At 35.1% G+C, this 27,610-nt stretch overlaps 1 protein-coding gene and 5 long non-coding RNA genes across 10 annotated transcripts in view; 3 read left to right on the top strand and 3 right to left on the bottom strand.

The window, feature by feature from the left end:
- Positions 1-4,656: 4,656 nt before the first annotated feature.
- On the bottom strand, positions 4,657-6,874 carry LOC138127386 (uncharacterized). Of its 3 annotated transcripts, none has more exons than XR_011158210.1 (3): positions 6,443-6,874; positions 6,310-6,372; positions 4,657-5,599 (listed from the first exon to the last, which is right to left on the bottom strand). It is a non-coding gene; the product is annotated as an uncharacterized lncRNA (long non-coding RNA). The 3 variants fall into 3 exon arrangements; XR_011158209.1 differs by lacking the exon at positions 4,657-5,599 and adding an exon at positions 6,100-6,199; XR_011158208.1 differs by lacking the exon at positions 4,657-5,599 and having other exon boundaries at positions 6,100-6,372.
- Positions 6,875-6,990: 116 nt separating this feature from the next.
- LOC138127385 (uncharacterized) lies at positions 6,991-8,703 on the top strand. Its single transcript, XR_011158207.1, has 5 exons — positions 6,991-7,128; positions 7,208-7,444; positions 7,501-8,271; positions 8,336-8,437; positions 8,563-8,703. It is a non-coding gene; the product is annotated as an uncharacterized lncRNA (long non-coding RNA).
- A 6,556-nt stretch (positions 8,704-15,259) lies between these two features.
- Positions 15,260-16,469, top strand: LOC138127384 (uncharacterized). Of its 2 annotated transcripts, XR_011158206.1 has the most exons (3): positions 15,306-15,553; positions 15,609-16,128; positions 16,233-16,469. It is a non-coding gene; the product is annotated as an uncharacterized lncRNA (long non-coding RNA). The 2 variants fall into 2 exon arrangements; XR_011158205.1 differs by having other exon boundaries at positions 15,260-15,553; positions 15,609-16,469.
- Positions 16,470-17,428: 959 nt separating this feature from the next.
- Positions 17,429-18,488, bottom strand: LOC138127382 (uncharacterized). 2 transcript variants are annotated; one of them, XR_011158204.1, is made up of 3 exons: positions 18,363-18,488; positions 18,222-18,287; positions 17,429-18,165 (listed from the first exon to the last, which is right to left on the bottom strand). It is a non-coding gene; the product is annotated as an uncharacterized lncRNA (long non-coding RNA). The 2 variants fall into 2 exon arrangements; XR_011158203.1 differs by lacking the exon at positions 18,363-18,488 and having other exon boundaries at positions 18,222-18,356.
- A 612-nt stretch (positions 18,489-19,100) lies between these two features.
- Positions 19,101-27,610, top strand: part of LOC138127387 (uncharacterized) — a 120,233-nt gene continuing 111,723 nt past the window's right edge. The window contains exon 1 of the long non-coding RNA XR_011158211.1: positions 19,101-20,350. This is a non-coding gene — a long non-coding RNA (uncharacterized lncRNA). The remainder of the gene's footprint in view (positions 20,351-27,610) is intronic.
- On the bottom strand, positions 21,019-23,354 carry LOC138127381 (uncharacterized). Its single transcript, XM_069043435.1, has 3 exons — positions 22,479-23,354; positions 21,630-22,411; positions 21,019-21,577 (listed from the first exon to the last, which is right to left on the bottom strand). Exons 2-3 carry the CDS (start codon positions 22,285-22,287, stop codon positions 21,153-21,155), a joined length of 1,083 nt encoding a protein of 360 aa, XP_068899536.1. The 5' UTR covers positions 22,288-22,411; positions 22,479-23,354; the 3' UTR covers positions 21,019-21,152.

The raw sequence follows: 27,610 nt of genomic DNA on the forward strand, positions 1-27,610 counted from the left end.
CTAAACGTCAACTTTGACAACGATTTTTAGTGCAAAAAGTGCCTACTTTTTACGCGATCGTAGATAAATTCCTTAAAAAGTAAACAAAATTTTTTTCAAAAAAATCTTTGGACAGTCAATTTTAGTTTATAAAAATACATGTTTTAGTACCAAAGAAAATTCCAAGCAGTCATTTGTTTTTTGAGTTATGACGTCATCGATAGTTTTTTTAAATGGAAAGCCCCTATTTTTTTTTCTTGATTCTGATAGCCCTTTTAATTGTCTAAATGACAGTATAAAAATTTTGTTATCTTACATAAGGAAATTTTTGAGAAAAAAAAATTGGAAAAAATAAATTTTATAACGATTATTTCCTTCATATGTTTAGCAACGAATTGCGTGACAAATATTGACCAATCAAAACGAGAAAACAAAAAATAACCCGATAAAATTTTTTCTAAAATGCACATTGCAATAATCAGATAAAAAATGTCGGTACCTGATTTTTTTTAAAATAAATTATTTTGAATAAAAAGGATTGGAAATAATGCGTTTGCTTTCATTCTATTCAGGAAATAATCACCCGTAAACCCCTCGTGCAAAATTTTAATATCGGCAAATAATAAATTATTCGGTCAGAAGACCAATTATTATCAAATAAGAGCACGAGACGAAGTCGAGGGTCTGACCTCATTTATGGATGTTTTCGTTCATTAGCAAAAAAATTTCCGATAAAAAATTTTGCACTTGGGATATAATATGTGAACAAAAACAAATCAAAAAATCAAGTAGGTAAATCAAAAAGTAAAATGTTACTGTCAATTTCATTCGTATGTGTTATTTGTTTTACAAAATGTTGTCGAAAATGACTCATTTAACAGAAACACAACGTATAGAAATTTTAATTTTGATTGGGTGCGGGGTTAAAACTAGATAAAACTAAAACAGGGGGAATTTCTTCATAAACTTGCTTATTGTCAACAAGCTGGAGGATGGCCATTCGAACATTTAATTCCATAATTTTAAGTACTTACTAACACAGTTTTTGACTTGCGGTACTGATGGTCCCATTTAAACCCTTGATTTCAAAATTTTCATTTCGATGTTTAAGTCCTAATTTTGCTGACATTTTTCTTGTTATGCAGTTCGACATTGAACGAAAATCTAAAAATAATCTGCATGGTTTGTACTCATTTTTAGCATTTTTTATTAGAACAACTGCAGTAGATAGGACTACGGTGTCTTGAATTGTAGCATAGGCATGATTATTCAAAGTTAATGACGAATCATCCTGATCTTGATTTTCAGTTTGAGTATTTTCAATGTGCAATAGCGAATGGTGTTTTTTGTTGCCATTACGACATTTGGCTGTATTGCGACAATCTGAAGTGGTATGATTATTTCTGAGGCAATTTAGGCAGAGTTTCATTGCTCTGGCCTTTTCGTTTCGACTTTGAACTGATAGGTTTGAAAATTCGTCACACTGGTGAATTAAATGAGCAGAGTTTTTACAATACGTACAGAAACTTTTTCTTTTGTTTCTAGCAGCCAAAGTGACCGTTCGCTTGTTTGATTGATTTGATTTTTGAAGTGAGTTATTTGTTGCTTGATTTGAGGATTTGGTTGACAAGCAATTTAATGATTCGAGAACAGTGCAACGTTTTTCTAAGAATTTGACGAACTCGTTGTAAGTGGGTACGCTAATATCAAGGGATGTTTGCCACTCTTTTTTGGTGACGTAATCTAATTTCTCTGATATTATTGGGATTATTAAGGCGTCCCATGAATCTACCGGAATTTGTAATGTTTTGAGTGCCGCGATGTTTGTAGTTATCGTGTCCAATAATTCGCGAAGGTGGGAATGAGATTGTTTGTTAATAGGTGAAGCATTAAGAATTGACGCGACGTGATCTTGCACGATTAAGCGAGTGTTTTTGAAACGGTTTATTAATATTTCTCATGCTTTATCATAGTTTTCGTCTAATATTGATAAAGACTCGACCGCGCGCAAAGCTTCTTCTCGAAGGGATGATTTTAAATATTGCAATTTTTACCTGTTGTTAAGACTTTTGTTTTCATCAATAACAGATTTGAAACAATTTTCGAAATTTGTCCAGTCCTTGTAGCTGCCAGAAAACGTTTCTAAATTAATTACAGGTAGATTAAAAGGTACGTCGTTAGCGTCGTTTCCCGACGTTGGAGTGTTACTATGAGAAATAGAGGAATTTTCGACCTTATCGATAATATCCATCATGTCGGACATGATGTCACAATATTTATTTACAAAGGCTATTCTAGATCAGATGTGAGCTTTTTTCATTTCGTCATTTTTGGAATCTAATATTTCGTACTCATATTGAGTCTCTTCAAATTCTTTTCTAATGCCTTCAAGAATTTGTTGGCGTGATTTTAAGCGGTTGATGCTAGCTTTGGTGGGATCAAAACCTTGTACGTATTCCTCTATTCTTTGCAATTTTGTCTGCACAGTATCTAAGATGATTACAACCTCTGCAAGTTGTTTTTTAGACATTTTATGAAATTGATTTAATAAATTTTGAAAGGATTGTTACTTGAATATGTGTGATGATTGAATATTTGAATTGTTTTGAATAATATGATCTTAGTGCAAATCGAAGCGTGTATTGAATTAGTTGAACGTTAATGTAGATTTGGTAGGAATCAAGAGAGACACTAACCTGACGACGTGATGGGCCTCGGAAAGTTGGAGGGCCTGCCTTGGACTTTAATAAAGATCGATTACCTAAGCTTTTTATCTAATAGGAAGAAGTGGTTTTTGTTTTTCAATCGTTTTTGTGTCTTCTTAACATGACATACGATTTATTTTTATTTTCATAAAATACTTACTTACTTTTTTAAATTCTAAACGAATATTTAAGTATTTTAAAAGAAACCAAAAAACTGAAAATACACACACAGTTGTGTTGAAAGTTTTAAAGCGTTTTAAATTAACAAAAAGTTCAAATTCAAGCAAATATGTTAAAGAAAAATCAAAGTATAACTTTAAACAATTCAAACTTAACCTCACTTACACAATTTTAGAACAATAATTTATCGATCAATAAATCTTATAAAAATGGAATTAAGAACGATTATTTGGTATTAAAATAATCCTTGACATTGAAAGAATCATTTTGTGATGTTTTAACTAGTTCCTACTTTTTGACCAATAATGACTGGTAATTGACCGCTCAAGGACCGGTCAACTTTGACCAAAAATAAATGACCGGTCATTTATCCATCACTATTAATGTGATATAAAGTTCGGATTCTATGCAAATTGCATATTTGTTTCTATGACGTAAGTATATGTATTGACAACATTTTGGATTTTCTGGGCGTATTAACAAATTTTGAATGAAGACGTCATTTTGAAAATGCATATTTTGCATATTTTAAGCACCTTGAGCATATTTTGGGAAAAAATGCTATCAGTGCATATTTCTCCAATTTTCCAGATTTTTTTTTTGTCAAAAGTATGGAATAAAGAATAAGTTCATTAAAATTTGAACATTTTTTTTAATTTTGGACGGGTCAATTTTAGTTTATAAAAATAAATATTTTAATACCAAACAGAATTCCAAGCATTTTTAAAAAATAAAAACCCCGTATTTTTTTCTTGATTCTGATAGCCTTTTTAATTGTCTAAATGACAGAATAAAATTTTGTTATCGCACATAAGGAAAAAAAAAATTTGGAATAAAAATTTTTTGGTCAAACGCTATTTAATAAAAAATGATCCCTAATGAATTTTAGACGCTGGAATTATAATTGTGCATTTCATTATTATTATAAGAGAATGGGGACAATTTATAAGATAAATGTAGAGTCTTTATTTCTAGCCTTTTTTGTAATTAATACAACTTTTTGTCATAACAAACTGTAGTTACTAAGGCAACTTTAAACATATAACTTGATTGCAGTTTGCATATTTCCAACACTCCCCCTCAAACTGCATCTTGTGTCTTTCTTCATGTGGTCGTAGTCATGCCAAGGGCTTTGGCGATGACAATCCCTTCGTTAAAACATCGGCTGGCATTTGATCGGTGGGAAGGTACTTCACCTTGATGTCTCCTCTCTACTATCTACGTGCTTCGTACGGTTATGAAACACGTGATTTTTGCTTAACTGTCCGGCTCCTTGATTGTCATTAAAAATGATCGTCGTTGACGGCTGATCTAGGACTTCGGACAGGAAACGCCTTAAATGAATAGCTTCCTTCGTCGATTCAGAAAGAGCCATGTATTCAGCTTCCGTACTGGACATTGCAACCGTTCTTTGTTTTCGTGATTCCCAACTGACAGCGGCGTTAGCGAAATTGAAAACATATCCTGTGTACGATCTTCTATCATCTACACTTGCACCCCAGTCTGCATCGGCATAACCTACAAGTTCTTGTCCAGACTTTTTGAACATTTATGGCCGGTTGCACAAAAGTTAATAAGCCATTAATCGGTTGTTAACGAATAATTAAAATTTGACAACTGATTAATGGATGGTTAATGGCTTGTTAACAGTTCATCAAATATCCAGCTTGATTAATGATTAACGGCCAATTAAGGCTACTTTGCGTTGCACAAACAATAATTGATTGTTAAACACTCATTAACGGATGATTTATTTAATTAGTGACAGTTGGGCAATTAATGAAGAATTAAGTTATATTTTACGGTTTTTTATTACGTAAGTTTGTAAAAAATATAAAATAACTAAATAATAAATAAAAATATACAGGCACATGATGCTATCTGACATATCTTCTTTGTCAAGTGACGAAGATGATCAAGAGCCACTACGAAGACTTCCGCGACGAATTCGGTTCATCCGCGATAGAGAAAATCCATTTGACCTTTACGATAACGATTTTAAGAAACGATTTCGTCTAAATAAAGCAACGGTGATGAATTTAGTGCATTTAATTGGGCATACACTTGAACCAAGAACTCACAGAAACAAATCTCTCGATGCACGTTGTCAAATTGTAATTACACTTCGGTTTTATGCCACAGGAGGCTTTCTTGAGTTAATCGGCGACTGCATGCACATTCACAAATCGAATATCTGTAGAGTAATTCGTCGTGTTACTTGTCAAATAGCACAACTTTTTCGACACCACATAAAAATGCCTTGTAACAATCAGGAATTGATGGCAATAAAACAAGGATTTTTCAACATTGCTGGTTTCCCACGGGTTATAGGTGCCCTCGACTGCACTCATGTAAATATCCAATCCCCTGGTGGTGCCAATGCTGAATTGTATAGAAACAGAAAAGGATATTTCAGCATAAACACACAAGCAACTTGTGATTCGCAGTTGAAATTAATGCACATAATTGCTCGTTGGCCAGGATCTGTACATGATAGTACCATATTTAATGATTCTCCTCTTCCCGTTGAGTTTGGTATGGGTCGATATGGTAATGGTTTCTTGTTAGGCGACAGCGGGTACCCATGTAAACCACACCTTTTGACTCCCGTGTTAAATCCAATAAATGCCAGCCAAGAGGCTTACAATACGGCCCATATTGCTAAGAAATGGTCTGCGACTCAAATTAGATACCACTGTGAAAGTGATAGTAGCTTGTGGGGTGTTACATAACATCTGTAAAGAACAAGATGACGATATTGAGAATTATTTTGAAGAAATCGAAGATGAGGAAGAAGATAATTTCATTTTCAACGAACCCAACGACAATAACAATGTAAATTATGCAGTGCGAAATGCATTAATTGCAACAGTATTTGCTAGATAAATAAAAGTATAATATTTTAGTTTTTTAATTTATTTATTTCCAAACGGAGTTTTTTAATTTGCAAATTTAAAACAATTCGCTGTAATTTTTCATTTTTAATTTTCTCAAAATAATATTTTTTTCTTAATTCTTCGCCTGTTAGCGTCCTTTTTCTTTTTTTCGAAACGGGTTTGGGTGGGGATACGGTCACGGGAGCATTACTTTCTTGATTAGAGGAACCAGGTATGGGATTAGGGATTTCAATTTCATCTGGTATATTCGTAAACAAAAATAAAAATTAGTATAGAAACATACTTATTTAGACCAGTAAAATTACTAAAGTAATCAGCCGCGCAGTCGAATTCGTTTTCCAACGGTTGGACGTGGTCGCGAATACTGGCTAGCAAGATTTCTTGTTCGGCAGACAAGACAAGGTCTGCCCCTCCTCCCCCAGTTTTAAACAGTTCTCTCTTAAAATCATTTTTAATTTATCTATTATTTTTTATAAACACAGTGATAAACAGGAATGTTTATCACTACCATGATTTGAATATGTATACTAAAAAAATTTGGTGTGTACCTTATCAGAACTCGCGGCATGTTTTGCTTCTCGCTCCAACAATTTTGCTTCATATTGTTCATGCTACATTATATAAATTAAACAAAAATAGTTAATTATTATTTTTTCGCGATTGCACTGATTCTACTCTTACATGCTGCTCCGCCACAGTTTTTTTTGTTTCCCTTTTTATATTTTCGTATAAAACCCGCAATTGTTTGCTGCTTCTCGATCCCGTTTCCGCGCACGCGTTAAAATTGGTGGCAATTTCTTCCCACACGGAATTTTTCTTTTGGACCATAAATGCCTTCGTGCATTTATCTTCCACTATATGTTTATATCTGAAATAGATAATAAAAGAGGACTCAAGGATTGGAACAGGAGGAATAAAGATTTTAGGTTATGTCATGGTATCACATTCATAACAGATGAAAGCAATAATAACAAGCAGGAATACTTCAATAGGGATTCCGAATAAGTACTCACTTTGCCACCACAGAAAGAAGCGTTTCCTTTTCCCGCTGCGTAAAATTTCTGCGCTTCGTCTCCATGTTCTTTATGATAAATGTTAACGTCAACCCAGGGCCTGAAAACTGCTTATGGAACGTGGGTAGCCTATCCAAATTAGTTAGGGCCCACGTTTACTAGATGGCGCTAATCAAAAATGGTCTGGTCAAATGCTTTTTGCAATCTACTTTATCGACTTCACGATTCATCAAATTTTGAAATTTGAAAACGTCAGTGTTTTACATATTAGTATTTTCCGCGTGCCGCATATCGTTTCCGCAGTTATCCGGTTGTTGTGTGTGTTTTCACTCTCTACTTGTGTGTGGTAAGCTGGTAAGTAAACACTATATCCTCAATTAAATGTTCATTTCTAATACTAAACATTGACACTAAACATTGAAGTAATTTTCAGAAATGGGCAAGAGAAAATGTATTGTTTTGGGTTGCGAACAGAAGGAAAACTTACACCGATTTCCAAAGGACAGAGAACGGCAAATTAAGTGGGTGGCTGCTATAAACGACGAAAGCCTGTTGGTTTTATCAGCAGCCCAAATTAATGAAAAAAGTATCTGCTCCCAACATTTTGAAGCAAAATATCTGTTGGGGAAAAGAATTTGCCTTACCGGCGTACCAACAATTAATTTGCCAGGTAAGAATATTGAGAATATAAGGTCAAGTTCGACGTGCTAATTTTGATTTCTTTAGATCTGGTTTCCGTTGAGAGTACTGTACAGGGTGATTCAAGTTTTACCGCTCGCACGATTAACCCTATTAAAAAATTAGTAAAAATCACATTCCCTTCATATAAGGCTTCAAACGTGTGTAATCAATTTTCCTGTATCACTTCATTCAGAGCCATAAAATTAAAAAGAAGATTTTGAGCAAAAAATAATAATTACAAAAACTCATAGTTAAATGTTGCACTTTAATATCAAATTCCATTTATTTTAAAAACCGGTAACACTTTCATGATTTCAATGACAGCAAATTTTTCCTAAATGTTTGAAAGGACTCTCAGTGAAAAATGATGTAAATTAATGTAGCGGTTATTGAATATTTACTCGTTCCATTAAAAAAATTGAAAATTTTACAGAATGTTCTCTAGCGATACACAATCATTTTTGAGAATTTTAAATCGATTAGAAGTGGGTGTTTTCGCTCGGACGGTAAAACTTGACTCACCCTGTACCTACATACGTGTAGGTATGGATCCAACTGTTGGGGCCAGTTTATAGAAAGATAATTAAATATTTAATTCAAATTAAATTTTAAGGCGCGATTAACCCATGACTCCGAAACTTCCATTGGTTTAATCTAACCTCGTGTTCAGTTAATCACGTATTTAATTAGGATTAACTCAATTTCACTTTTGTAAACTGGCCCATGGTATTGATTATTTTCCAGCAACATCGAAAAAACGATTGCGTTCTCCAGATGGGCTTGATGAAGGGGAAAACAGGAAAAAATCCCTTCGCAGTAAGTAATAGGTCACCAAAAACTGAAATTATTGTTTACTGATTTTTTGTTTTTTGTTTTTTAGCGGAACATCAAATATGCTACGATGATGATGGTGTAGGTGTAACTCCACTTCCTCCCTGTGATGTTACAATTACACCAAGAGTGCAACGCACAAATAAAAAACGTAAGGAATTACTTAATTTATTAGTCATTAGTATTATTAATTTCTTTCTAAACTATCCCACCTCCACCCGGCGGTATATACTTATAAGCTTAATATGTCTTATTTATAAATGTGATTTATTGCAGGACCTATTCTGACCTTAGCAGGAGTGAGAAGGCAAGGTCAGCTTACTCCTAAAGAGAAAATTCTTTACAAAGAAGTGATAAGAATGCGAAAGCGGCTGTCTGTAAAGAAAAGGTTAAAGTATGCCAAAAATTCTATTATGACCGGGCACTGGGAAGGAGTAGATAAGTTAGATCCTGTAACTGTTAATTTTTTTAAATCACAATTACGGAATTTAGATAAAAACAAATATAAACGAACATTTTCTTTAGACGACAAAATTTTAGCTTTAGCAATTTTCAAAAAAAGTCCCAAGACATACAGATTCTTGTCTAACTTGTTTACTCTTCCCAGTGCTGAAACTATCAGGAAAGTAGTCAGGCACATTCCTATTAAAGCGGGCATTTGCAAATTCTTGCTCAATATTATAAAAATTAAAGTAAACAAAATGAAAAATAGAAGAGAAAAATGTTGCATTTTATTGTTTGATGAAATGGCAATAAAACCAAATTTACAGTTTAACAAATATGAAGATATTGTTGAAGGATTTGCAGATGACGGCATTAATAGGAACTGCAAAGTGGCCGATCATGTGGCAGTATGGATGCTTAAAAGTGTAACCACGTCACCATCATGGAAACAACCAATTGCTTACACATTTTCCAAAGGCCCAGAATCATGGCCAAGTATTATGAACATGTATAAAAATTTAGTGAGAGAATGTGAAGCAATTGGTCTCCATATTGTGGCATCTGTGTGTGATCAAGGAGTCACAAATTCGAAGGCCATCAAGCAGTTAATTTTAGAAACAAAAGAAGTGGCTTTAAGAAAAGGTGAAGTGGAACGTTATGATGTTATAAAGATTGGGAAATCCATCGTTATTCCATTATTCGATCCACCTCACCTTTTAAAATGCATTCGAAATAACTTACTAACAAAAAATCTAAAATTTGTGCTTGATGGCCAAGAACGAGTGGCAAAATGGTCGCACATAGAGGATGCATATTTTATAGACAGAAGTAGTGGAAACCTGCGAGCTATGCCTAAACTCACAGATCTCCACGTGGTTCCAAACAAAATAAAAAAAATGAGTGTGGCCAAGGCTTCACAGGTTTTTAGTACTTCTGTGGCATCCATAATGTCACTGATGAGTCGCAGTGGTTCTATCAGTGTTTGTGGTCGAAGACAAATGTCTCGAGAGGGCGAAGACACTGCAGTATTATTGCAGTTCTTTGACAAATTGTTTGACAGTGTCAATGGGGGCATTGGAGGGAAAATAAAGAAATTATTAAGGCAGAGGACTACAACCCAAGGTTGTAGTCCTCAGGAACGTTATTGGGATCGGGCTTTGACCGTAATACGAAGCATGTCTTTTATTAAAGTCAAAGCCGCAGATCGATCTCATCCTGAGGTACTACAAAATTGGCAGCTGACTTTGAACGGATTTAAACTCCTGCGATTGCATTTGACTAAATTTGGTTTTTCAAAATTTTCCGCACGAGTTTTTAATCAGGATGCATTAGAAAATTTTTTTGGACAGGTTCGTCAGCATGGGGTTCGAAACATCAACCCAACGGTTGCTGCTTTTGGGCCCTATTATAAAAGTCTTCTAATTAATAATTTCAATAGGTTCCACTCCAAATATGCCAACTGTGAGGCCGATGAGTCCACAGGCCTCCTTGTCACTTTGAAACAATTTGTTTCCCAAGTGCCTTCACCACAAGGGAATCCTCTCGAAATTAACTTGTCTGATGTACCACAGCACTTGATAGACTCACGACATGATAGTTTCAGGCCCTTACAGAATTATGTAATGAATTACTTTGCAGGATATATCGCAAAATTTGTCATGAAAGAGACAAGATCTTGCGATATATGTGCAAGTAATATATTACACACAGGTACTCCTGATCAGCAACATGCTATAATAGTATCCAAAGATATTGGCAACAAACTGAATTATTGCAATGTTAATTTTGTGACAGAAATTGCACGATTTACAAATTATATTGAATATATCATTCCGCAATACTCAGCTCGTTGTAATATTTCTGATATATTATATCATTGTGCTGATCAGATAGGCTTTTTCCTTTTCTTTGCAGACTGTCCACATAAAGAAAATATACAAAAAAAAATTAAAACCTTGCTAATTAAATTCTTACTTTTTCATTATTTTAAAAATTGCACTCAAATAATGAATGGGGTCGTTGCAGCGCCAGAGCATCCTGATGCTATCCAGATTTTAGCTTTGGATGTATTTAGAAAAAATCGGAAGTACCCGCAACGGCCTCATTAATTGTAATTAACGTAGTGTTTGTATAGTTTTTGTATAAATTTTTATTTTGTATAGTAACAGTTTTTGTAAAGAATTTCATTAATGTCATCGGAAACCGACTTACTACGGAATCAGGCGATTCAAAATCAAAGAAACTCCTTTTCGAGAGGATTTCCCTTTCTATTCAACGTGAAAACGCTGCAAGCAGTCCGGGCACTTTTCCAGACTCCGCATTATTATCGGAAATTTTTGTATTGTAAAAAAAAAAAAATTCTTATGTATAGGTACATATGTACATACTTAAGTTGATTAATTTATATGTTTTTGTAAATATTTTTATTTTATGTATATATTTAGTACATTATGTAAAATATAGTGTATTTGATTGGTATTTTTTTTTTATTTATTTACAAACCATAAAAATTCAAATAAGCCTGCGACAAAATAAAACATTTCAAATTTCCCGCGCGAATTAGTTTGCCCACGTTTGGTAGGTGGCGCTAACATTGCCCTTTTTTAAAACACGGCAGATTGCGTTCTATAGAGAGTTGTTCTGTGCGTCAACCCTACATCAACTAGCAGCGTACCTAACTTACCGACTATTTTCCAGCGTTGCCACATTCACCTCTAATTAATGGCCAATTATGAAATGAACGATTAACGGACCATTAACTAGTTTTGTGCAACCCGATTTTTTTTAACAAACCGTCAAAGTTGATGGACCGTTAGTTAATCATTAATTAACAATAGCTTTGTGCAACCGGGCATAAGCCTAGACTTTCTGTGTTCTTCAGATACCGCAGTACTCGTTTCGCAGCTCTCCAGTGTTGTTCCCCAAAGTTTGTGTTGAATTGGCTGAGCATGCTGACGGCGTGTGCGATGTCTGGTCGAGTTGAAACAGCCAAATACATCAGAGAACCAACGAGGCTCTGATATGGTAACTTTTCAACTGCTTTCTTCTCCTCTTCGGTTTTCCTTGATGTACTTTGATTGTGACATGGTAATTGTTTGTTTCTCAACATTTTGTGTGAGTTCTATGCCAAGACAAAAACTCAACGGACCTAAATCTTTCATCTCAAAGGACTTCGATAGTTCTGATTTTAATCGTTGCAGTTTTCTCGGGTTGTCCGATGCGACCATGAGGTCGTCAACATAGATCACGACTATAACGATGTTTCCGTCTTCTTTATTGATGTAAACACAGGGATCGGAGTTCAATGGTTTCAGTTTTTGTTGTTTTAATTTTTCGTCTAGTTTCTTGTACCACTGCCTGCCTGATGATTGTTTCAGGCCATAAAGTGCCTTTCTAATCAAACACACTTTGTTTCCTCTGAATTTTCGTGACTCCTTTTCATTTAGTATGTCGTAGAAATCACTTGGAACCTCCATAAACACTTCTTCTTCGATTTCGCCATTCAAATAGGCACTTGTGAAATCCAGTTGGTGTACTTGGAGACCTAATTCGACTGCTATTGCCATGAACAAACGAATTGATCCGAGTCTTGCCACGGGGGCAAACGTTTCGTTGAAATCAATACCAGGTTTTTGAGTAAAACCTTTCGCCACGAGTCTGGCTTTGCGACGATCGACTGATCCGTCCTTCTTGAATTTTGTTCGTAGAACCCACCTCGATTCAACGGTTTTCTTTCCCTGGGGACGATCTACAATTATCCAAGTTTGATTTCTTTTCAGAGCTTCGTATTCTGCGTTCATTGCCTTTTTCCAGTCGGCAGCTTCTGGACTAGATAGAGCTTCTGAAACTGTCTGCGGTTCGCCAAACTCGATCAGACCAGCTACATCATGCAATTCTTCGTTCTCGTGGTTTTCTTCTTCTTCGGATTCTACCTCCTGTTCGTTGACTTCTACCATGTTGAACAGTTTTCGCGGTCTCCCCCGCTTGCTGGTAAGAACCTTCTTTGGTCGTCCTAGACCTCTCTTCATTATCACGGGAATTTCTTCTCCGTTTTCTTCTTCTACGAGAGTTTCTCCATCTGCTTCTAGATCGCAGGTTTCTGTTTGTTTATCTTCCTTTTGTGTTTCGGGTACGTTGAATTCAATGACGTTTTCTGGGTTTTTCTTGAAAATTTCTTCGTCGATGAAATCAGTGAAATCATTTTCTGCTTGATTACGTCCTGTGAACGTAACGTCTCTGCTTCGAATAACTTTTCTTGCTTCTGGATCCCAAAGTCTATATGCCTTCGATTGTACCGAGTATCCGATAAAAATGCATTTTTTCGATCTTGAATCAAATTTTCCCTTTCCAGGCGTTTTATCAAGTGCAAATGCTGTTGTCCCAAACTTTCGGAAATAGCTGACAATTAGGGTTCTTCTCGTCCACATTTTAAATGGAATTTCACCTCCCAGGCTTCGAGAAGGACACCTGTTCCTGATGTGATTTGCTGTTAAAATCGCTTCAGCCCAAAAACTTGCGGAGAGGGCCGATTGGATCATCAGGCACCTCGCCGTCTCCATCAAGCTTCTGTTTTTCCTTTCGGCTACTCCATTTTGTTGTGGCCTGTATTCTACAGTGAGTTCGTGTCTGATGCCTTCTTGTTTCAGGAAATCTTCCAAGTAGTGACTTGTGTACTCGGTTCCGTTGTCAGATCGGACTGTTTTAATTTTTCGTTCCGTTTTCTTCTCAACCAAACATTTGTACTCCTTGAACTTCTCGATAACTTCACTTTTCTGTTTCATGAAATATACTTCGCACCATCTTGACTTGTCATCTATGAAAGTGACGAAATATCTTGAACCAGCAAGAGAGTTCACGCGCATGGGTCCACAAACGTCTGTATGCACGAGTTCTAAAAGTTCTGTAGATTGAGATACCGACCTTGTGAATGGTTTCCGTGTCTGCTTGCCCTTCACACACGTTTCACAAACGGGTAAAGCTTCGTCGGCCTTAATGTCAATTCCATCAACTTTCTGCTTGCGTATAATGTTCTTCAAATCCTTTTCGTTGAGGTGGCCAAAACGTTCATGCCATTCTTGTAATGACATAGATATCTGCGACACTCTGCTTTCTTCGGACAACTCGTCGATGTAGTACATATCTTTATCTCGACGTGCTACTATTAGATTTTCTCCGGTGTCGGGATTCGTTACGATGGCTTCGTTTCTTGTGAAGATAACTTCAAAACCGTGTTCGGTCATCTTCGCGACTGACAAGAGATTCGATCGTAGGTCAGGAACGTACAGAGTTTCGTCTAGTCTCACAGTGAGATTTTCTTCCATACTCAGTTGTACAGTACCGCTTCCTACAATTTTCGTTGAGCAGCTGTTGGCTAAATTCAAGGTCTGCACTTTCGGGGTTTTCATTTCTTGGAATTTTGCCTTTTCAGAACACATATGTGAAGACGCACCTGAGTCTAAACACCATCGTTTATCATGTTCGACGTGAAGTTTCATAACGACTTCTGCCTTTCGGGTTGATTCTGTGGGTTTCGTTTTTGGATTTTTTGGTTTGAAGAGTTTCGATCTGCAATCGCAAAACGTTCAGTTTTAGAATCTTCAGATTTCTTGGGTTGACTTGACCTACCGGGATTTTTATTAATAAACATGGCATCTGAAACGTTTTCCTTTGAATTTCGTTTTCTAGCTTCATACTCTTCCAGGAGTTTTATCTTCAGTGCTTCTAATTGTGGTAAGTAATTTCTCTTGAGTTTCAATTCAATAGCAATTCGAAAAGTTTCGTACTCGTCGGGAATGCTGTAGAGCAGAAGGATGGCAAGAAGGTCATTGATGATACAAAGTTCCATCTCTTCGAGTTTGTCCACGACGTCGAAGAAGTTCCGGATGTGATCCCTCATATCCTCACCGTTTTTCATTTTCAGCAAAATTAATGTTTTCAGGAGCATCGCTTTTCGAGCGGGTCCCTGAGACTGGTAGACGCTGTGTAATTTGTTCCATATGTCTTTTGACGTAGGACAATTCTTGATCTGTTTAAGTTCTGATGGGCAGATTGTTAAAATTAAATCTGACCTGGCTTTCGCATCGTTTGATTCCCACGTGGTTACGGCTTCTGGTGGTTCTTTTGGTTTCGGAATTGTTCCGTTCACGTATTTCCAAGAATCATTCTTAATGAGCAAAGCTTCGATTTGAATTTTCCAAGTATCGAAATTTTCTTTTCCAAGAGGTTCGATTTTCACGCTTGTGTAGCTCATTTTTCGTTTTTGTAGTACTCACAAATAGCTTCAAGTTACTTTTTCGTTGCGGAATTCGTACAATTTCTTATTTTTCAGCGCACTGGGCCCATAACCTGTAGAGTCTTTATTTCTAGCCTTTTTTGTAATTAATACAACTTTTTGTCATAACAAACTGTAGTTGCTAAGGCAACTTTAAACATATAACTTGATTGCAGTTTGCATATTTCCAACTAAACAAGAGCAACATTTTACATTTGTGAGAATAGGTAAATTATCCGCTTTATTGCCAAACGCGACGCCACTGGTACGAAGATTTTTGGTTGAAATGTCACATTTCAAATCAAGGATTTATTATTGTTGACAAGTTAAGTTAACCCAGTTAACCTAGAAAACATGTCATCGATTTCGGCAAAGTTTACAGACGTTTATTGCAATTGTAAGCAATAATTATCCCAGATTAAGTTGTAAAATGGGTTTTACCATTGAACAGAAGGCATTTTTACTAGATTATTTTTGAAAGAAGGTGAAACTGGTTTTACTTTGTACCCCCTTGCATTGAAGAATTTCAAGCCAGATATCCGAATCTGATGGGTATTGGTTATCAACAAGTTTATCAATGTCTTAAAATTATAGTGACTAATTTTAGGGAATCATAATCCATCATTAAAAAGAAATGGTGCAAAATGTTTGACAAATTATCAAGGAACATCCCTTAACTTCCATAAGGCGTTTAAGACAGCAAGTTAAACTGAGTTATGGCACTTGTCAGAAAATTTTGAAGAAGGATATTAATTTGTTTCCTTATAAAATTTGTGTGTTGCAAGAAATAAAATCCACACATCACCTTACACACTAATGATTAGCATAAATGAATTTTGTCAATCCATTTCACCTGACAGCTTCATAAATGTTTTTAAAAAGATGAAGAGGCAACTTTGACTCTGTCTGGACCATAATGGAGAACATTTTGAGCAGTAATTTAAATGTTTTAAACACTGCTAGAAAAGATACAAGTAAGTTCTCAATTAATATCGCTGAATTGGTTCGCTGTTTGTTGATCATTACTTACGTCTATTTTTAATTGGAAAGAAAGTTACGTTTTGGATATTCCTAATTAGTAACATAAACAAGTCCCGTACCTATATCAAATCTGCTGGGAAAAATCAGTAAGTCCAATTCATGTTTGTGTTTTTATGGTTGTAAGTACCTACTATAAACAAGACACGTGCCATCGATTTAATCATCATTACTTCTTTATTTTCTCTTCTAGTAACTGCTCGAGAGACAAATTATTCTGCTATGTGAGAGCAGCAAGTGCCGATGACACCCAATTCTGTAGCCGTTTCAAGCAATATGAAGCATCCAAGTTCAAAAATTTCAAGAAATTGAGACCCATTTACATTATGTATAATTGATAATGCAGTATTATTTTTTACTTTTATTGTTAGATAGATACTTGTGAACTTGTTATAATATGCATTAAACTGTCCGCTCGTTTTTGTTATTATATTGAACAGTGTTTTGAACATTTGAAGCATTTTCAACCCCAGCTACTGAAGTGTAATTAGTGTTGCAGACATAAGTAATTTTATGCCGTGTTACCAACTAAAATAAAATTCTCGACGTGAAAACAATTTTTTTTAAAATTAAAGTCAGGAAAGAGCGCAAATTAGAAAAAATAGTATAAAGTACTTGTTTTATAAGGGCATTGGCGCACTCGTCCCATGGAAAACTTCCCTGCGGGTCGTTTTCTACACTTGGGATTCGTGCGCCAGATTAACCCTTATAAAACTCGTTCTTTAATACACTATAATGTAACAGCTCAATTCATGTGTATAATTTTTGCGAATATATCATGACGTTTCTTATATTCGCTTTGAGCCAAAACGGTGCAAGAAGAAATGATGTGTTCAATGGTTTCCCTTTCATTTCCGCAAATCCTACATTGATCGATTGTAAACCGCATATGTGTTTTTTATAATTTCTTTTATTTATAACACGATCTTGTATTCCAAATATAAAACCCTCGGTCTCAGGGCGAATGTTTGATTTCTTAAGCCATGCATGAGAAGCCTGAATATTAATTTCTGGTTGTTCCAGTTCTTTAAAGTATCTCCCATGTAAAGACTTCTGTTTCATATTTGCTATAGTGTCAGGTATATTTGGTTTAACAATATCTGAAATTATATTATGTATCACTTAAATTTAAAGGTGTGTAACCTTTAAGGTGCAAATCCACGATGAGATATTTTCATGCAATTTTGGTCTCGCATGATACAAAAATTTCACGAACAACTTGCAGGAGACAATATCTCGTGCTATATGTTTCAGTGTTTCATGTCTCTCACGAGTGTTTCCACAATGAAATTTAGTTGTTCGTAAATTTTTTGTATTATGAGACCAAAATTGCATGCAAATATCTCATCGTGAATTTGCACCTTTATCGGCTGAAATCAAAGCATTAAAAAAAGTGTTATCACAAGCTCTATTGAGAAAATAATTAATAATAACTTTCATTAATTATCTATATTACATATCAAATATAATTTATTAACACACATTAATATGTAATTTGTAACACTAAGGGCCAGTTGACAGAAGCGAAATGTAGTTATTCATAATCAAATGCGAGATTAACTGAACACATTATCAGATTGAACCAATCAAAGTTTCAGATTCTTGGGTTAATCGTGCATTAAAATTTAATTTGAATTAAATGTTTCATTCTCTTTCTATAAACTGGCCCTAACACTAATAATACATACAAACTAATGTTAAAGAAAATAATCTGAAACACAAAATCGTGATGGTTAAAAAATACACTAAATACTCTATTTCTGTTTTAGGTAATAACTTTGCCTTTAATAATTTTTTCTTCTCTTTCCAGGCACACCTACATATTTCTTCATCTCTTCTAAAATCTGTCTCATACTATCTGTCCCTTATGCTTTTTTCATCTGCTTCATTATGTTGAATGTGTGTTACTTATTTGAACCGAATTTCCATCCTGGTGTTGAGGTTAAGTTCCATGCATGTTCTGTGTCAATGGATTTCTTTTCAATAAAGTCAACAACAGCTTCAGTAAACTTGACTCTGCTTTGTGATAATTCTTTAATGAACAATTTATTTTCACCCCTTTCTTCATTACCTACTGAAAGTGATGAAGCAGATTCCAGAAGCATTCTTCTTCACACATTGAATTACTAAAACGTTAATGATGTTTACAATTTACTTAAATAAAACTGTTTAATGTCTTTACCTTGTCATGTTAGAACACCAATGATCTTATAATACTACGTAGTATTATAAGATCATTGTAGAACACCTTAAACCAGCTTTCTTTATTCCTATTCCAAACAGCAAGGCAACAAGACAAATTTGCTTCTAAATAAATACCTACCTACAATAAGAAAACTTCAGTGTCACTGACGGACGACGGATGACAATGACAACAGAACAGACAGAGACAACAGAGATCAACATTAAACATTTGGAGAGTAATTGCGCATACGCCACCGTTAGCGTGATGCATTTTCAAATTTTGATTGGTTTGGCTTGGCCCAGCGGCAGCCTCAACACAGCAGGCCACGCCAAAGTGACTTTTCCTGTATTCTTATTCTAGCAGTTTCTATACGTTTGTGTTCTTCCGTTTTGTTTGGGCAGTCGGACGGGTAACAAGCAACGGTACTGCAAACTGTAGGTGAGTACTATTATAAAGTCCATTCAAAAATCAAAAAACCACCAACGTCGCATTTTCCTCGATAATTACTATCGGCATCGCTGTTTGGTGTAAAATTTGGTGAGACTTGTAATTTTGAGGTTAAATGTTTATTAAGTGTCTTGTTTTTCTGGGCATGTTTAAGGAAAAATAATAAGAATCAATAAATAAATGAAACGTGCAATATGAACGAAATTCAAAGCAATTGAATTTTATTTTGAATCAAATAAATGTCATAATTTATAGTTACAAACATAGTATGAAAAAATATCTACCTAGGGTTTTTTAAATTTTACCAACCTAAAGCAACAGGTGGTGATTTTTTCATTTTTGAATGGACTTTATATCGCGTGTTCAAATGAAATCCTGGGCTGAGTAGGCGTTGGAAAAATTAAACCGTCTAGAACAGTGTAAAGTTTGAATTTCCCGCCGTTTGACACGAATGACATTTGTTTATGTTTAATCGCAACATAATTAAACATGTTTGTTTTCAGCAAAGGGTGCCCTTAGATATTTGCTTCGAGAATAGGAATCGTTACGTTATTCTATTTTTGATGTAAAACATTGCAAAAAAAGAAAAAAAATGTTCGCTCTAAATTTTAGGTTAGCTGTCAACATGCTCCAATTAATCTACGCTTTAAAAAAGCACAACAATTGACGGTTTCCAACGCCTTCCCAGCCCAGGATTTCATTTGAACACTCGATATGCCGTTCACGATTGTTTTAAACGCACAGGAGGCCACGATATTTTTTCGTTGTATTGGCGTCAGGTCCTGTCATATGACGTTTCGTTATTAAATATTTGTCTTGTTGTCAATTTCCTAATTGATTTATTATAGTGTAATTCAATTATAACCTAAAATAGATTTATTATGCCAAATCACAATATTACCAACTAAAATGTCAGATTTTCATAGACAGTCCGAATTTGAAACAATCGTGAACGGATAATAGGTATCGATTTATCAAAGCGTTTCGCGTTTATTAACAATAATATCTATTTTGTTCCTACTTCCTTAACTCTCACGGGCAGGCAAAATCGCGGGTCGTTTGTCGCATAACGGAATTCGGTTTTGGCGGGTGACGTGATCCAGTGATAGAGATATTTTCATATTTGGTGGCGGAAACAAAAGACTGAGAAATGTCACAAAAATGTATTGTCAGTGTCAAATTTCTCATAAACGCCGTAAAAAGGAATGTCTAGGTAAATTTAAATTTTCGCTAAATAGATTGAAAAAACAAATTTTAAGGAAACCAATTTTTGTCAGTGCTTCAAAAGGAAAAGTTATTCTCATATAATCAAACGTATTACAAATTATTTCTCTAGTTCGACGATGAATGACTTTCTTATTTCCAATTTGCTGCATTTCTGTCGAAATCACGAACGTCTTTGAGAAATTTGACACTGACAATACAAATTTGTGACATTTCTCAGTCTTTTGTTTCCGCCACCAAATATGAAAATATCTCTACACGTGTTTTTAAATTCGAACATCGAACATAAAAAGTCAGAGACAATAAAATGAATCGTGTTGTGAAAAAAGATTCGGTTGTGCCTCCAGTAGTGAGTTTCAAAAATAAATCGTGTCACGTAGTGTCCCATTTCGGTGTGAATTAAAAATAATTCCCTAGAATGCAGTCGGCAAATCTTTAGAAGATGGTCCCTAGAGGTGAGTACTTATTCCAATGATTTTACATAAAATTAGTAGGTATATTAAATAGAGTTGGCTCCATCGTGGTTCCTAGGGGCGTTTTTCGATTAATAATTGCCTGCACTTTAATTGTTAAAATTGGCACTAGAAAAATGTAACGTGCCTTCAAATAAATTTATATTTAGAGCAACCTATGGAAGTTCAATTGTTTGCAACATTTTTACAGCGTAGAAAATGACACAAGAATCGTCTGGTCTGACATTTAACGAAATAAAATTAGGTTAGAAAATATTTTTAATTTTTGTAGTGCATTCATCTCAGATTATTGAAATTCACATTAATAAATAATCCAAACATAAGTCCAATCACAAATTATTTGCTAACTAATGGCTTTTCGCCAATATACGGAAGATGATGTTTCAGCTTTCGAAATCTTTGTGAGGCATTGCTGCAAATTTTAGTTAATCTTCGGGAGAAAAATACCCCAAATTCGAATAAGATCGCAAAATTTCAAAAGCACCAAAGTCAAGTAACTGTTAACATAAAGAGAACAAGTAAATGGGATGTTACACGGTTAGTTCATATTCTCCATTCGATTTCAGTATTTATATTGAATGAAAACTGAAACTGAACATGAAACTAAACAGACAGTCTGAAAGTACCCACCTTAAGCAAATTGACAAATAGTCGTATCAATTCATTTATTTCTTTAAACCATAAAAGAGAACAACATTAACATTGCTGTGAACACTAATAAGAATTGTAAATTAAGTATTGCACATAACCTCACACAATAGGAGACAACAATTTTATACATAATTTAGAGTAAGTGTTGAAAATGTGCACCCTGTTCTTGTAAACACAACCTAGTCCTTCGTCTAATTGCATTAGTTACATTTTCTAAAACAATAGGATTATTATTAATTTCATAAATTTTCTGTGTTATCCTATTTCGTAGTTCTGCCAAATCATTTATGGGTGTTGTGTAAATTGAATTTTTGATGTGTGGCCACAAGAAGAAATCACAAGGAGTGAGATCGCATGATCTAGGGGGCCGGTTGTTTGGTGTATTACGGCTTATAATTCTGTTGTCATAAAATTCAGCCAAAAAATCTATTGTAGCCCTTGTGGTATGAGCTGTAGCACCATCCTGCTGAAAGTAGCCATAAACTAACTCATCATCATGTAGCTGATTTAAAAATGGAGTCAAAATTTCATTTCTGTATCTTGCAGCATTGATATTTCCTAAAAAACCTTGATTATTAGTTAATTACTAAAACATTATTACAATTGTTACCTTCAAAAAAGATTGGACCAATAATTCTGCGTTGGCTAATAGCAGCCCAAACGCCTACTTTCTGGGGGTACTGGGGTGTTTCAATGAAAAAATGTGGATTTTCTGAACTCCACATTCTTGTATTTTGAGAGTTGACATATCCACTAAGATGGAAGTAAGCTTCATCAGTGTAAAAGGTTTTATCAAGGTGAACATCTAAAGGATTCAGAAACCATTGACAATATTCTAATCTTTGGGGGAGGTCAGCTGGATGTAATTCTTGCACAGATGTGAGACGGTAGGGAAATAGGTGAAGATCTATTTTCACAATTGAATGACAGGTACCAACAGACACACCAAGTTGTTGTGATAAATGTTCAATTGAAGTGCCTGGGGCTTCTTCCATTGCTTGTCTCGCCTCTTCAATCACTTCTGGAGTTCTTTTCTTTGGCCTGCCGCTTCCAGGTTTTCGTCCCACAGATCCATTTTCTTGGAAATTCTTTAAGCATATGTTTAAAGTTTGTCGAAACTGCGTATATTCCACTGCAATGTCTGGGAATTCTTCTCCAAACTCTTCCATACATAACGCAAAGGAATACTGCCAAACTCCATCGATTTTCACACCGTTTCGAAAGTATGACATTACCATGAAGACTTTATGTTGTTCAGTGAAAGCCATTGTTCACAAAAATGTCGGAAAACAGTAAAACACTGACGCAGATTTCGTTTTAGTTCTGACAAGAACTGATTTTTTGTACGCAAGACGAGGAATAAAACGAATAAATTCACAAACACAACTCAATCTGAAAACGGGAAAGAGAACGAATGTCAAATGTCAAAATTTTAATATGAAATTGGGACAAAACTTACTATGCAACCTGTGTAACTCCGGAGAATAATTGGTTGCCTACGAAATTATCTACACTGTTAACAGAATTAAAACGTTGTCAACGCCTACTCTAAATATAGTTATTTTTGAAGGCACGATATTATAAACTCCATCCATTTTCAATATACATTACTGTTAGGGAATTTTCTTTTTTTGTATTGCAATGAAAGTGTTTTATTTTTTCTAATATTCAACATTCAAAGCGGACGTTTTGAATTTGTCAAAAAATTTGACACTGTCAGATTATAATCACTATTGAAAAGAATACGATGAAGTAGCGATATCATGGAGGCCACAGGCAGGGTTATAATTATAAAGAGAAAATGCCTCACTTTGGAGACAAAACAAAGTGTTGACTGGTGTTTTAAAACATTTGGGAAGTAAATGGTCCAAATTTGGGGAGGATGCCAGTTTACCGAATGGTTGGAGATATTTTTGCCGTAAGTTGATAAATCCACTTTTAATTTAAATTGATCTATTTAAAATGTTAGTTTCAATCTCCTACAGATATCTGAAGGAAAAGTAGGGAGTAATTTCTAGGTCGGGGGTACAGGCACAGAATGGAAACGACGCACGATGGAACAGTGAAGAAATATTTGCGCCGTTGTGCGTTTTTTTTTTAAATTTCAAGACTGCCAGGCTGCAGACTTGACAGGGTTTGTTTCTGTGCACTATTCATTTTGAATGTATCATGCTTCCACTCTGTGTCCTGCTCTGGAATCTTTTCGTTAAAATCTGATTATGTTTATTAAACTACACCTACTTGCTGGTTTCAATGGCGGTATTTAATATTAACCTGTAGATACCATATTTTAAGTAAAATATTCAAAACTAGTTTATTTTGCTTGATTGCGGGACCCGATCACAGACAATTAAACTATAGTAAGACACTTCAATCCCATATAATAATGTTGAAATAGCTTCGACGGTGCTGCTCCGCACACAGTTGGCCAAAACACTCCGTCGTATTTATTCGTAAAATTTCGATTATTACCGTTGCATTTAAAACAGTCAAAAAATATTTATCAAATGTGACACTTTTCTGAAAAAAAAAAATGTACTTATTAAAGATATAAGACTTTCTGTGAATAAAAAGGTAGGAATTAGTGCCATTTATTAAATGAAAGTAATTACAATAATTACAATATCCAACGTTTTCAGTATTGAGAAATTGTCAATAAGAATGTATATATTTATTAAAATCAAATCATGTACTGTTAGAATTAATTGAGTAATTAAAATAAATGATGATTGTCAAGAAATGAAAAAATGGGATGGAGCCGAGTCGAAGACCCGGCCTAGTAACTTACCCGACATCAATTTAAACCAAGCTGAATTGACCCGAGATACCTACCTAATTTTCTGTTAAAATTATTACCGCCGAACTATAAACACGTAAATAACTTTATAAGCCGCCATATTGGACATTCTCGCAAATAGTACGTATCATTTCCAACATAAAAACACATGCGCTTTCAACTGGTAATGTCAAACTTCCATGTCACCTCATTATTTTTTCGAGCAACCCCCACCCTCTTCCACCCCTCGTAGTCGGATTGACACCAAACTCTATTCGGTTTACAGAGTTATTTCCAATGGCAAGATCCGAGATTATTTTGTTAAAAATTTCAGCAGTTATCGCCGTCGATCTATGAAGAGGTAAATAACCTTATAAGTCCACCATATTGGAAAAATCCGCAAATGGTAAACATCGTTTTCGACATAAAAACAAATGCCCTTTCAAACGGTAAAGTCAAATTTCCATGTTCCCTTATTATTTTTTCTACCTACCCCCACCCTATTCCACCCCCGTGGTCCGATTGACACCAAAAGCTTTTCAACTCGAGAGACCATGGGTAAGTTTGTGTTGGTCAAATTTGAAAGCAATCGGTCAAAGCGTTTTTGAGTAATCGTGGGAGAACGAAAAGTGGGACAGACAGACGCACAGACAGACGCACAGACAGACGCACAGCGAGACGCACAGACAGACATCATTCTAAAAACTTCATTAACGTGTTTAGGGGACCTCAAAACGTAAAGATCTGATGAAATTAGCAATTCGAAATTTTGGACCGATCACAATAACTTACCTACCTTTGGTCAGGTAAGTTAAAAAATAACATTTTCTACTTTTTGGGCAATTTGTGAATCTGCTACGTAATTTATAAAGGTAAAAACTTAAGTGATGAAACTTCTTAATAAAGTTATACTTTCAGTTTCAATTCAAGACAAAAAGAAACCAAACGATAGTGTGTGCTCCCGGTACCTATTCTTTTAAGGAGCATGACAAGTTAAAATTGAAACTAAAATACACAGTGGGCCGAAAAAAACGGTACAAATTTTGTTCGTTCATATCTTCCTGAGTTATTAAGTTTTTTAAATGATTAATATACCAGTGAAAAACCCAATATTTATAGAAAAGATGAAGGCCTCTTGCTGTGCAGAGATAGTCCTAACTCAAAAGTTGTGCGTCATAACATGAAGACATGCAAAAATTCTGGTTTTGAAGATTACCTATCTCAACCAGATATGGTTCAATCAATATGCCCTCCATTTTTATTAGCTATCATTTGTAATCGTCTTTGTCCGTCCCCAATTGCAGAAACTACATATTTGTCTCTGAGGTAGCTGATTCCAGCATTCCGTTAATTGTTCAGGAGCCTTCAGCTCAAGGTATATGATTGTTTGTGCCGCTCGGTGCGATGTTGATGTTGCTCCATCAATCACTAGTGAAGACGATTGCAAATGGTAGCTAATAAAAATGGGGAGCATATTGAACCATATCTGTAAAACTTATAATTGAGAGAATTTTTGCATGTCTTCATGTTGTGACGCACAATTTTTGAGTTCTGGACAACAACAACCTTTTCTATAAATATTGAGCTTTTCACTGGTATATTACTCATTAAAAACAGATAATAACTCAGGAAAATATGAGCGTACAAAATTGGTACCGTTTTTATCGACCCACTATGTATATATGTATAACAGAAGAGTTGTGTGTTGTGTTGCCAAAATTTACGATCTAAGTGTATTTTTGAATAAAAGAAGTATTGGAAAGAAATTACGTATCGCCTTAGAACGAAAAATTAATTTTCATGGTTTATTTGTAAAAGCCATTTTCTGGAAATTAAAACAAAATTGTTGGATGCATCAATCAATTTGATCATTTATAAAAAAAAAACTGCAGGACGTAAGAAGAGAATTTAAAAAAAATCGTCAAAGACATGTTGCTTACGAAGAAAATGGGGATTTTCAGAATATTTAATTTTAGTTTTGGTTCTAGTTTTTAATTTAATTCATTTATTGTTAATTTTTCTTATAATTAATAAAACGTTGTGCATTTTAAAGACATTTTACATTTGAAATTAATATTAAATGAGGACAAAATTATTAATTTAAACAACTCCATCAAGCATGCTTTATAAAATTAGTTCGGCCAACTGCTCGCGCCGCGCTGGAATCGTGTTTCCAAAAATTGGGTAGCAATGCGACGTCTTACTATAGTTTAATTGTCTGTGGACGCGATTAAAGATTTGTCAAAAATGACAAAAATCGTACATTATAACCTCTTCAAAATGCACATAACCTGAATTATTATCTGTGACATTGCATTTACAATAGGAAAAAGCTGTATCCTATTACACCACAAAAGTTACTAAAATCACTAGATTTAGTTGTGTATATTGAAAATGGATAGAGTTTAAATATTATTTATTTATTATAAGGTAGTGATGGATAAGTGACCGGTCATTTATTTTTGGTCAAAGTTGACCGGTCAATTACCAGTCGTTATTGGTCAAAAAGTAGGAACTACTTGAATATCACGAAATGATTAGGTACTATTCCGGACACGGAATCTTGGCCACAACTGACATTTAACTGACAAATAGGTGTGAACTGGCCTTATTGAATATAACCCAACTTTTGACTCGATAATGCCATTTCCCTGCTTTTTTGATGTCACAAGAAAAACTTCAAAGTGATTTTTAATAATTGTCATTTATTAATGACAGTAATGCTTGGTTTACATCTTTTTTTTTAGATATGTCTAAAAAATGTTGGCCAAGATTCCGTGTCCGGAATAGTACTTTCACATCAAGGATTATTTTAATACCAAATAGTGGTTCTTAATTCAACTTTTTATAAGATTTATTAATCAAAAAAATATTTTTCTGAAATTGCAATTGAGGTTAAGTTTGGCTCATCGTTGACTTTAGCGCTCCCGGTCGCGTTCGTCATTGGAATAAACCCCAACGTGTTCTACGGCGTCTGCTGATCATCCCCCATACCTTCAAATGTTGTGCAAATTCCAATTCGTTGCCCTTTAGGTATACTCAGTGACGTGGGAAATAGAATAGGCGGAGAGTAAGATAGACTGTTTGATTCCCACGTTGTCATCTAATTAGTCGGAATGGCTTTATTATTACGAAAATAATGAGCTCATAGATATGTTGCTAATGTATGGGCAATGTTATCACGTTATCAGAATGCAGCTGCGGCGCCCAGAAAGTACGCAGAGCGATCTCCAGAAAGACACCATCCTGGGCCACGTCAGTTATTAACAGTGTTAGGACAAAATAGTACCGGGCAGTCGACCAGTACAACTTTGCGTAATCCTTCGCTCGCACATAAACACGATTCAGCTGGTTCGCCTGTTATTTAAAGCAAGCCAGCTGAAGCGTGTTCATATGTGAGCGGGGTATTACGCAAAGTTGTACTGGTCGACTTGTCCGGGACTATTCTGTCCTAATGCCTGCGCTACACGATGCTACGAACACCCTCCAACGCTGGAGGGTTGATAGTGCGTCGCATCGTGTGGCCGATCTTCAATCCACGAACGACAGATGTCGAGCATCCAACGTTCGCGTTGGATCACGTTCCGGCTGTTGTCGGTATTTTTGACGGCGTCAAAGGACTTCTTCCAAACGTTTGACGAAAACATTCGTTGGTTTGATGCACGGCTACACGACTTGTTCGAACTTCAAAGCAGTTTTCAATTTCTAGGTGGCTGTTCTGGGGGTACTAGGCTCCTAGGTATAGCGCAAAGTGTTTCATGTGTATTTCATAGGTGTGTATTGTATTGTAATGGTCCGAATAGTTTCGATAAATA

Source organism: Tenebrio molitor, chromosome 3 (assembly GCF_963966145.1).
Source record: "Tenebrio molitor chromosome 3, icTenMoli1.1, whole genome shotgun sequence".
NCBI classification, from domain to species: Eukaryota; Metazoa; Arthropoda; class Insecta; order Coleoptera; family Tenebrionidae; genus Tenebrio; species Tenebrio molitor.

Excerpts from the sequence above, each read along its gene's own strand:
- LOC138127381 (XM_069043435.1), bottom strand. The coding sequence starts at position 22,287 with ATGGCTTTCACTGAACAACATAAAGTCTTCATGGTAATGTCATACTTT. Across the intron at positions 21,578-21,629 it reads TGGTCCAATCTTTTTTGAAG|GAAATATCAATGCTGCAAGA; the intron begins GTAACAATTGTA and ends AAGGTTTTTTAG.